At 34.9% G+C, this 12,809-nt stretch overlaps 1 protein-coding gene across 3 annotated transcripts in view; it reads left to right on the top strand.

Moving 5' to 3' along the window:
- LOC149783273 (hydroxyacid-oxoacid transhydrogenase, mitochondrial-like) overlaps positions 1-12,809 on the top strand; it is a 58,050-nt gene that overhangs the window by 4,737 nt on the left and 40,504 nt on the right. For 2 of the 3 annotated variants that reach the window (XM_089931504.1, XM_089931503.1), the window contains exons 2-3: positions 3,754-3,837; positions 8,336-8,397. In XM_089931504.1, coding sequence (XP_089787630.1) covers positions 3,762-3,837; positions 8,336-8,397 — 138 coding nt within the window. In that variant the 5' untranslated portion in view covers positions 3,754-3,761. The remainder of the gene's footprint in view (positions 1-3,753; positions 3,838-8,335; positions 8,398-12,809) is intronic. The other variant, XM_089931505.1, reaches the window with a different exon arrangement.

Raw genomic sequence — 12,809 nt, forward strand, 5'->3', positions numbered from 1 at the left:
TTACCCAGAAGTAGTGATGAGCATAATCCTTGCTTTGCAATAATTATCATATATCATGTATTTTGTACTGCTGTAAAGGGTAGAAGGAAGGTGCATTTGATCGAAGTGAAATCTCACCACTTATCTTCCTAAACAGTATATAACTTTTATTCAGAAGTTTTGGCACCATTTTATATATACAGAAAATATAAGTACAGAAGTATTGGCATCATTTTATGTATACAGAAAACATAGCTATAGAAGTATTGGCATCATTTTATCTATACAGACAGTATAAGTACAGACAAACATTATAGATATAGATATTAGAGTTGGGTACAACAAACAATACAGCAGTATTTCTGAGCATGCTGCCATACATGCCACATTGTTCAGCTATTATATGAAGGACCAGCAATTCTGGGGCAAGGGCCAGGTACATGTTTAATTTCCGACGACAAGTAGGTTGGTCTTACTGATTTAAAAACAGCACCATATTATGTCCATGATATTATCTGCAAAAAATATTAATTGTCTTGAGATAAATGATATTTAAGATCATAATAAAATAATAGCTGCCCTCCCTGAAAATGAAATGGCCAACACCTTAAAGCAGATGAAATTGTTATGTGTATGTTAATTGTTATGTGTAAGTTGTTATGTGTATGTTAATTGTTTCTTTATGATATAATCTAAAAACTGAATGAAGCAGGATGATTAAGCGTACACTATAGCTGATATTGTGATAAACATCATGTTGGCCTTCGACTGTTGGTAAAAATAAAAGTGTTGAAACTGATATAATAGGCAGAGAAACTTTAAGTGAGATGCTGACATCTGTGCAAGATATTTTTCAGCAAAGGTCATTAACATAAAGCATAATGTACTTCCATGACTAATGAGAAAATATTTATTGGATTTGAGAAATTACCTAACAAACAGTTTACTTATGTCAGCTTAGCACATTAACATACACTAGTAAATAACTAACACATGACATTATAAAGAATATCTATGTTATATCTGTGTTAAAGATATATGAATTCAGAGGACAGTCAAACACTATAGATAAGGATATAGGAAGTTATAGTACAGTGAAACATGGTTCATCTCAAAGTGGTAGTTATGAGCAGGTGGTTCTTAAACAAAGGTAAACTTAAAATTGGTTTAGGATACTAATGGAACTTTAGGTCGGTATGCATAGATGGTGGTTACTTGCGCAGGTTTGACTGTAATTGCTGTTATTTAAATTGCATGTAACTTAATCAAATGGATTATTGAATAACACTGGACAACAAATTTTTACAAAAGTCATGTTACTGAAATAAAATTAGTCAATTCTTATCAATTTTTATGTGCTGAACACGAATATGACAGTCAAATTGCAAAATTGGCTCTAGTTTTTTTGTAATCTGCAAGAAATTAATGTTTACATAACGAAATGCATTCCAATAGTAAAAGGTCAACTGTAATAGCCTACCTATAAAAAATCAAGTCATTGACTACATCTTAGATTTCTTCGCCTGTCTCTTGTACAGCTGTTCGGGAGCATCTCTGAGGAGTGTCCAGCAGTAGTCAGCCAGCATTGTAGTGGACCATTTTCCCTGGTATCTTTGTTCCATTGTTGCGATATCTTGATGAAAACGTTCGCCGTGTTCATCACTAACAATACCACAGTTGCTAGGAAAGAAATCCAAATGGGAATGAAGGAAGTGAATCTTTAGAGACATATTGCAGCCAAGTTTCTTATACTTCATCAACATGTCTTCTACTAGTTCCTTATAGTTTTCTGCCCTAACATTTCCGAGGAAGTTTGTAGAAACTAGGCGAAAAGCATTCCATGCTTGTTTCGCGTCACCTTCCAGCAAGTTGTTGAACCGGTCATCTTTGAAAAGCTCTCGAATCTGAGGACCCACAAAAACTCCCTCTTTAATCTTTGCTTCGCTGAGTCGAGGGAATTTTTCATGCAGGTATCGGAATGCTGGCAAAGTCCGGTCAATGGCTTTCACGAAGTTCTTCATCAAACCTAGTTTGATGTGAAGGGGTGGTAGCAAGATTTTCTGAGCCTCAACCAGAGCTGGGTGTTGGATATTCTTCTCTCCAATGGCTACATTCTGCCTGTGAGTCCATTCCTTCCTCATGTAGTGCATTTCCCTTGCTCGGCTATCCCACTCGCATAAGAAACACATGTATTTTGTATATCCTTGCTGCAGTCCCATTAAAAGGGCAACTACCTTCAAATCACCACAGAGGTGCCAGCTGTACTTGTTATACTCAATGGAATTCAGTAGCTGCCTTAAGTTATCGTATGTCTCTTTCATGTGGACAGCATACGTTACTGGAATAGATGGAAGAATGTTTCCATTGTGCAAAAGCACAGCCTTGAGACTCAGTTTCGAAGAGTCCACAAATAGTCTCCATTCTTGTGGGTCATGAGTGATTTTTAAAGCATTCATGAGGCCCTCAATATCGGAACAGAATATCAGATTACTTTCCTTTCTGAAGAAAGGCTCCAATTGCTGGTGGCGCTTTCGATATGCAGTAATTGTGACATCTTCTTCTAGAAGATTCCATTGTTGGAGTCTTGATCCTAGCAATTCTGCCTTGTTCTTTGATAAGTCCAAATCACGAATCAGGTCATTTAGTTCTTCCTGTGTTATTCTGTGTGGGGTTGATGATGCACCACAGTGAAAATCTGGATCACTGCATGCTGATGGACCAGGAGAAGAACAGGTCGACTCACCTTTGTCTTCGTCAGATGAATCAAGAAAATATTCTGCTGGAGGTTCTGGAATAGGAAGTCCCTCACCATGTGGAACTGGTCTCAATGCAGACGGAATGTTTGGGTAGACTATTCTCGACTTCTTTCGCTTCGTTATTCCGCCGGAAAGAGGAGGAACCAAGCAGAAGTAACAGTCATTTAGGTGGTTGCTTGGCTCTCTCCACACCATTGGGACTGCAAACGGCATTGATGACCTTTTGCAATTCAACCACTGTGAAAGCTGTGTTGTACATGTAGCACAGCATATATGCGGAGCCCAAGGCTTGTCTTGGTCACCAACCTTGCATCCGAAGTAAAGATGATATGCCTTCTTCACTTGAGAATTGATACTTTTCTTCTGGTTGGCAAATGTCACTTCCCCACAAATATAGCAAAAATTGTCCGCGGTATTAACACACTTTCGAGGCATTACTGTTCTTTATTGTACGTAAATGGATAAAATAATAAGTTTTATGTAACAGTAGCTTGAACTGTCTCGCACAACGTCTAAAATATTTTAAATGCTGAACCTATCTGATTGGGCTTTATATAGTACACTGCTTACGTCAGCTTCAGCAGCCGCCTGGCATTAGTATAATAGGCCTACACATGTATAGTACACTGCTGACGTCAACTTACTTCAGCAGCCGCATGGCATTAGTATTGCATTGCATCAGAAAATGATGCAATCAACTGTGGATGATGTGAGCATGATGGTATTATGCAATGTTACATCATTATTCCGGATGTTGCTGCAGTCCTACTGTAGAAATTTACACAGTGAAACATAGAAAATGAGGTATATGAATATCTTCAAAACGAGAGCCAATACAAATTTTTCACGGTTATATTCGTGTTCAGCACACCAAAATACTACAGATTAAGGCCTTTTCAAGTCAGTAATGATTTCACTGTTGACCAGTGTAATTGGAACTACTACAAATCGTAAAGCATTTAAAGTCAAAGATAAAAGATACATTTAAATTTGTAATATTTAATGCCCTTCTTTTCAGGAAGAAAGATGATTTCAGTCAAGATTTGGCCAAGAAACAGCCTTTTGTTTGGACGGAGAATTTTGGGAAACCTAACACAGAATGGTTTGTTACATCATCATTTTTGTATGTGCTCAACTATGAATATTAAAGGGATTGTTAACCTTGCACAGAATGTCCATTATTTGATTGTTATTGTTGTTGAGTTTAATACCATTCTTCAGCACTTGATAGGTTATACATGGTGACCAGTATAAATGGTGGAGGAAGAACCTGATAAAGCCCTGGTAAGAGTCACCTACCCATTGGAAGCTATGTGCAAACTTTCTCACATACTCACATTGGCCAAACCGGAGACTAGAATCCATGAGGACATTTCTGGGGTGAATTGGATCTTTCTTTGTTTTGATTAATTGAATATCACTTTCCAGATTTGATTGCTATTGTTCATGTTTAGGCAAAGAAAGTATGTGTGTTTCTGGTTGGCCAACAGTCCCCATTTTCCTTACCAATCCTAGCTAACCCCCCCAGAAAAATGCAAAAACTTTCAGAAAAATAAAAAAGACCTGATTTGTGGATTATAATATATATATAATGCTTAAAATGAACTAACTGCATACCCTAATTTTAAAATCAGTGCAATAGGAAACACTGTTTTTCGTTTGGCCTTAATGTTTGATTGTACCATGTTTATAACCCACACATCAATCCATCATCTTTTCAACACAGCATTGCTGGCTACACCCATTGCCTTGCAAGTTAATCTATTTATGCTATCAGTGAATCAAGACTTCGACTTTTGTCTCTAAATTTGTTTTTTTTTCTGGATGGATTAATTCTGATGTTACCTTTATTTATTCATTAGTGCATATATTCCATATTTACCTAATGCTTGATCAGTACTGCTAATTCCTACACAGGACAAGGAAGCATGGTATTACCAAACTGTGTAATACTTATAATACATTAGAAGTTACTCTTAAATTTATGGCTATGTAAAATGAACAAAAGAAATAAATATTACCTTAGTTATTTTGGCATTTCATATGTTAATACATGTATGCATGATCTTCAAATTTAAATGTGAATATTTTAGGATAGATGTAAATCTTTACTGCTATATTTAACTATCTGAGATGAAATGAATGCAGTATTTTAGCAAGAACTGTGGATAAAGAATAAATGCAGATATGTTCAGTAATTGTGGGTATTTTCCTTTTTGAGCCCTGTTGAATTTTGAACTGATCCTCATGCACAGGCCTGTAGAGAGACTGCATTTTGTTGCTAGGAGGGGTGGTCTCTGAAGATAGGTTTTACTGTATAACATGATCCCACCAGAAGTAGATCAGTGGAATCTAAATATTTCTTACTTCAGTAACTGGGTGAAGGTTTGCCTGCAAGTCACTTATTGGGCATCTGTTGGTTGCAGTCATGCAACTTTGTGTATTGCATGCATAATGGTCAGTACAACCATCCTGGCAAAAGTTGGTAATTTTTTTTGGGGGGGGTGGGGGTGGCAGGGCATTTGTATTCTGTGAACACATTTATAACTCATGTTGCTCAGAGGCCACCTTAGGTTATAAAAATGGCATTTTGACCATCATGTCGCCACTTGATATTAAAATAATGGCTTTTTGACTATCAAGCAGAATCTGTTGTTTGTTATCTTCATTTTACCTGAACTCCCTTCTTCACTAATGGGACTTTCACATGGTCGAGCAGTTTCAGGCACTCCCTTTTACAGGTCAGTTGCACATCTCACTTCAGTCTGTGTGAGTTTGAGTCTCAGCTTCTTCTTGTTGTAGTTTTTAACGCCATTTCCAGCACACAATATGCTATACATGGCGGCCAGTATTAATGGTGGAGGAAGAACCCAGGAAAACCCCGGAAAGAACCACCGACCCACGAGAAGCTGCTGGCAAGCTTTCTGACATACCCCATTGGCCGAATCCGAGACTTGAACCCACGCAGACAGAGGTGAGATGGCAGTGATCTGTTCATGTCTTGGATTCGGCCATTGGGGTATGTGAGAAAGCTTGCCAGTATGGATTTATACAAACTAATTAAAGAGGAACATATCATTCATTGTACATTAGTATTTATGCAAACTAATTAAAGAGGAACATATCATTCATTGTACATATGGATTTATACAAACTCAATAAAGACGAACATATCATTCATTGTACATTAGTATTTATGCAAACTAATTAAAGAGGAACATATCATTTTGTTTTACATATGGATTTATACAAACTCAATAAAGACGAACATATCATTCATTGTACATTAGTATTTATGCAAACTAATTAAAGAGGAACATATCATTCATTGTACATATGGATTTATACAAACTCAATAAAGACGAACATATCATTCATTGTACATTAGTATTTATGCAAACTAATTAAAGAGGAACATATCATTTTGTTTTACATATGGATTTATACAAACTAATTAAAGAGGAACATATCATTCATTGTACATTAGTATTTATGCAAACTAATTAAAGAGGAACATATCATTCATTGTACATTAGGATTTATACAAACTCAATAAAGACGAACATATCATTCATTGTACATTAGTATTTATGCAAACTAATTAAAGAGGAACATATCATTTTGTTTTACATATGGATTTATACAAACTCAATAAAGACGAACATATCATTCATTGTACATTAGTATTTATGCAAACTAATTAAAGAGGAACATATCATTCATTGTACATATGGATTTATACAAACTCAATAAAGACGAACATATCATTCATTGTACATTAGTATTTATGCAAACTAATTAAAGAGGAACATATCATTCATTGTACATATGGATTTATACAAACTCAATAAAGACAAACATATCATTCATTGTACATTAGGATTTATACAAACTAATTAAAGAGGAACATGTCATTCATTGTTCTAGCATGGGGAAGTCAAATGTTTGAAAACATTTATTTCACACAGCTTTTATAATTGTAATCCTTAAGTATAAATCTGGCTGCACACTTGTAGACTATTTCAATTTTGTGGCCTAATTTTTTTGCCATGGCTGTCAAACAGACAAGCGTTGTTTCAGTTGTGGTTGAACATTATACAGCATGCTTGCACTCTTTACTTCAGTTTTCTGTATTAGCAGTTTTTATTTTTTTAATAGAATTTGAGTGCCATTTTTGTCAATTTGAGTGCCATTTTTGTCAATTTGAGTGCCATTTTTGTCTATTGGCACCTATTATTAGTCAGTTTTCAGCTTCTTCTTCTGAAAAGAATTACATGAGAAAGATAAACGTATGACTGTACCATGACCATACTATACACATAGAAACCTTGCATAAGAACAATAGGTTTTTTTAAGTAATTTAAGTCTGCACTCTACCATCACTAAAATTAGAAAAAACAGTAAATATACACATACCAGAGACCTGAAATAGTTGCCAGAAAAATGAGCTCAAATAAGGACTTGATCATATATTAAACTGTGTTATTAGACATAAATGAGGACTTAATGATATAAAACTGTATTATTAGACATAAATTAGGACTTAATGATATAAAACTGTATTATTAGACATAAATGAGGACTTAATGGTATAACACTGTATCATTAGACATAAATGAGGACTTAATGATATAAAACTGTATTATTAGACATAAATGAGGACTTAATCATATTAAACTGTATCATTAGACATAAATGAGGACTTAATCATATAAAACTGTATCATTAGACATAAATGAGGACTTAATCATATAAAACTGTATCATTAGACATAAATGAGGACATAATAATTTTATGTAACAGTTTATTGTTAGACATATGTGGATGGTGCCAGTCACTTTAGCATTCTATATTTCTGAGTTATTAAGTAAAGAATAATTACATAGCTTCCTTAATGTTAAGTGTGGCATAAAACAATGTCACAGGCTGAAATTCCATTGTAAGGTTAACTAAAAGAAAAACTAACCTTTTGTTAGTAAATAATCCATGAGATAACTATACAATAGTATACAGGGTCTATTCTAGGATGCATGATTGTAAGATTTATATTAATTTTTAAACAAAATTTACACCAAAGGTTTTATTTTATAATTTGAACTAAATGTGCAGAAATCATGCATACTAATTGAAAGCCCGAGTGTTTTGTTTTTCAGAAATGCCCTTAGATTTGGAAAATCCCCCAGTTGCACATGTAAGCGGGAGATTTCCCCGCAATGCACACTTTTTCATCATATATTATGCCCTGACTATAGGGAAAATAGCAGTAAAAGATTCCTAATACAGAATTAACACATTTTTAATTTAATAATGAAGTGTATTAATATTTTCATGTGTACGTACATACATACATATATACATACATGCATACATACATACATACATACACGCATGCATGCACACACACACACACACACATACATACATGCATGCATGTTTATACATACATACATATATACATACATACATACATACATACATACACACACACATCCATACATACAGCATGCATGTATACAGTTTGCCACTATCTGTCTCAGTAGATGGTAAATCTTGATCATCTAGTGCAGCATTTTCATATAAAAACCATTTTTATATTTCAGGAACTTGTTTATCATACTCAAGCACAGGACCAAACTCTCAGGAGATGGAATATGCATTTGAGGTAAACACTATGTTGTCTTATCTTTGTTGCAGTACATGAGGCAAGTGAGTCTGAATTGAATTTAATCTGCACATAAAATGCGACTTTAGAATAAGATGGGGTCATTATGCAATACTGCTTGATGCATATGAAAGGTATTTAAACTTTGTGAAGCGCATGCCAGTATTAGCATCAAATCAATTCCATGCCAATGAGAGGCAGTGTTGAGGGTCGAAAGGCTAGCTAGCAATGGCTGGATGACAGGCCTGCCAACCCTTTTAAGTTTGTCGTAAGTCTTATGTAAATGACCCATAAAATACAGACTTTGAGATTAAAAGCAAAAATTCATTAGTTCATTAACAGTGATTTGCATAGGCAGCAATGGGGACTCAATAAATATGTATGTAAGATTTATGAGATAATGAATCCATTACATATCAGATTACCACAGTGAGCAGAATAATATAACAATCATTTTCCCATTCTGTTCCATGTGTAAGACCTTCAGAATGGTCCTTACATTCTGTTCACCCTCGTAACTTAACATGTAACGCTTTTAGTACATACTGATACACTCTAGAAGTTTTTTGGTCAGTAGAGCCATTTTTATTCAAGAACAGTCTAAGACCGCTGTCATAAATAATGTTGTAAACAGAGTTGTTGTATTCATAAATGCATTATGTCATGTTAGGTATATTTAATTTTTATTACTTGTTGAATTTTCTTAGTGATTATATGGTTCATACATCTGTATTTTGTATGTGACTTTGTCCACAATCAAGTTCATAGTGTACCTAACTAGGGACATTTATTTTGTAAACAATAAAATAAAGTTAAAAGTTTCTCTTTGAGTGTGGATTTAGTAATCTGATCATTAGTAATGTAAACATATTCACCTAAATTTGAGTTAAAAGATAGCTTTAATTCTGATCTTAGAATCTTCTACAAAGGAAAATTCCATTAAGTGACAGAGTATTTCCAAAATACAGTAATTGTGATGTAGGTCAAGTGGGGGGTATATAATCTTGCTTATTTGAAAATTTACTCATTCTCGATGTAACATCTGTAGCAGAAATCAATTTTATTGTTGTTTTCATTTTTTCATTGGGTTGATTTATGTTTTCAAGAAATTATTCTCTGGAATTACAAAGTGCTCATCAATAATAATCTTGGACTGGAACATTAATTTGGAATTATAATGAATTCAGATAAGAACATTTTGGATTATATTATTGTGATAGATCAAAAGATTCTTTGCACATCATCACACTACAGGCAACTGGCACATTTGGACACTGCAGGCATATCAACACATTCTGTATTGGAACTTATTTGGAATACCATTGGAATTCAGTTAAGACTTTATACATTTGAACTTCGAAAAGAACATTTAGGACTGTTTGGGATTTAAGTCACAATACTGCAAGACTTTTCACTTAGTTGCAAGGGAAATAAATTATTTCTTTTATTTTACAAAAGTTATCTATTTTGTGCTCTTTTCTGTTATTTGGTTTAAAACCACTTGTATGTTGAAGAACATGCCACTACACAGTAAAATCTCAGATTTACAAGTGGAGTAAAGACTGAGCTATACTGCACTGATGGGTAATAAACATACTTGATTTCTGACCCATATCGGAGTTATACCACAGTGATGGGTAATAGACATAATTGCTTTATGACCCATGTCTGCATTATACCAAAGTGATGGGTAATAGACATACCATTCTATTTTCTGACCCTGACCCATGTCTGAGTTATACCACAGTGATGGGTAATAGACATACCATTCTATTTTCTGACCCTGACCCATGTCTGAGTTATACCACAGTGATGGGTAATAGACATACCATTCTATTTTCTGACCCTGACCCATGTCTGAGTTATACCACAGTGATGGGTAATAGACATACCATTCTATTTTCTGACCCTGACCCATGTCTGAGTTATACCACAGTGATGGGTAATATACATAATTGCTTTATGACCCATGTCTGAGTTATACCACATTGATGTGTAATAGGCATGCCGTAACTCTTTTATGACCCATACCTGAGTTATACCACACTGATAGGTAATAGACATAATTGCTTTATGACCCATGCTGTTACCACTTGCAGTAAGTCCATTTGTGATGTAGCAGTATTTCACAAACTGGTCAAGTAAAACCAACTACAGATGTTGAGCTGAGTGAAAGTTCAATGTGAAATTGCAGTATAGACATGACATTTGATAGATATAGTGAGCAGAGTGAAAGTTCAATGTGAAATTGCAGTATTGACATGAGATTTGATGGACATGGTGGGCAGAGTGAAAGTTCAACGTGAAATTGCAGTATGGACATGCGATTTGATGGACATGGTTGGCCGAGTGAAAGTTCAATGTGAAATTGCAGTATTGACATGAGATTTGATGGACATAGTGAACAGAGTGAAAGTTCAACGTGAAATTGCAGTGTGGACATGCGATTTGATGGACATAGTAAGCAGAGTGAAAGTTCAATGTGAAATTGCAGTATAGACATGAGATTTGATGGACATGGTGAGCAGAGTGAAAGTTCAACGTGAAATTGCAGTATGGACATGCGATTTGATGGACATAGTGACCCGAGTGAAAGTTCAATGTGAAATTGCAGAATAGACATGAGATTTGATGGACATGGTGAGCCAAGTGAAAGTTCAATGTGAAATTGCAGTATAGACATGACATTTGATAGACATAATTCACTGAAATACACTCAGCAATGCTGTCCATCAACTTGAGTGAAATAAGGATGATGTGGATACTGTGTAATATCTTGGAAAATTGTGGATTCAACATTTACATTCTGCTCCATCTTTACTCCACATTCATGTGGATTGTCTAAGTAAGAGAAAGGTGTGAAAACATCCATGTGGAATATCTAAGTAAGAGAAAGGTCCACAAACAGCCATGCAGAATATCTAAGTAAGAGAAAGGTATGAAAACAGCCATGTGGAATATCTAAGTAAGAGAAAGGTGTGAAAAAAAAACCATGTGGAATATCAAAGTAAGAGAAAGGTATGAAAACATCCATGTGTAATGTCTAAGTAAGAGAAAGGTGTGAAAACAGCCATGTGGAATATCTAAGTAAGAGAAAGGTGTTAAAACAGCCATGTGGAATATCTAAGTAAGAGAAAGGTATGAAAACAGCCATGTGGAATATCTAAATAAGGGAAAGGTGTGAAAACAGCCATGTGGAATATCTAAGTAAGAGAAAGGTGTGAAAACATCCATGTGTAATGTCTAAGTAAGAGAAAGGTGTGAAAACAGCCATGTGGAATATCTAAATAAGAGAAAGGTGTGAAAACAGCCATGTGGAATATCTAAGTAAGATAAAGGTGTGTAAACATCCATGTGTAATGTCTAAGTAAGAGAAAGGTGTGAAAACAGCCATGTGGAATATCTAAATAAGAGAAAGGTGTGAAAACAACCATGTGGAATATGTAAGTAAGAGAAAGGTGTTAAAACAGCCATGTGGAATGTCTAAGTAAGAGAAAGGTGTGAAAACACTCCTGTGGATTGTCTAAGTAAGAGAAAGGTGTGAAAACAGCCATGTGGAATATCTAAGTAAGAGAAAGGTGTGAAAACATCCATGTGGAATATCTAAGCAAGAGAAAGGTGTGAAAACAGCCATGTGGAATATCTAAATAAGAGAAAGGTGTGAAAACAGCCATGTGGAATATCTTAAGTAAGAGAAAGGTATGAAAACAGCCATGTGGAATATCTAAGTAAGAAAAAGGTATGAAAACAGCCATGTGGAATATCTAAGTAAGAGAAAGGTATGAAAACAGCCATGTGGAATATCAGAATAAGAGAAAGGTGTGAAAACGTCCATGTGCAATATCTAAATAAGAGAAAGGTATGAAAACAGCCATGTGGAATATCTAAGTAAGAGAAAGGTGTGAAAACAGCCATGTGGAATGTCTAAGTAAAAAAAAAGGTGTCAAAACAGCCATGTGGAATATCTAAATAAGAGAAAGGTGTGAAAACAGCCATGTGGAATATCTAAGTAAGAGAAAGGTGTGAAAACAGCCATGTGGAATATCTAAGTAAGAGAAAGGTATGAAAACAGCCATGTGGAATATCTAAGTAAGAGAAAGGTATGAAAACAGCCATGTGGAATATCTAAGTAAGAAAAAGGTATGAAAACAGCCATATGGAATATCTAAGTAAGAGAAAGGTATGAAAACAGCCATGTGGAATATCAGAATAAGAGAAAGGTGTGAAAACGTCCATGTGCAATATCTAAATAAGAGAAAGGTATGAAAACAGCCATGTGGAATGTCTAAGTAAGAGAAAGGTGTGAAAACAGCCATGTGGAATGTCTAAGTAAAAAAAAGGTGTCAAAACAGCCATGTGGAATATCTAAGTAAGAGAAAAGTATGAAAACAGCCATGTGGAATATCTAAGTA

This window comes from Sinohyriopsis cumingii, chromosome 14, assembly GCF_028554795.1.
Source record: "Sinohyriopsis cumingii isolate HCF-2022 chromosome 14, ASM2855479v2, whole genome shotgun sequence".
Taxonomy (NCBI): domain Eukaryota; kingdom Metazoa; phylum Mollusca; class Bivalvia; order Unionida; family Unionidae; genus Sinohyriopsis; species Sinohyriopsis cumingii.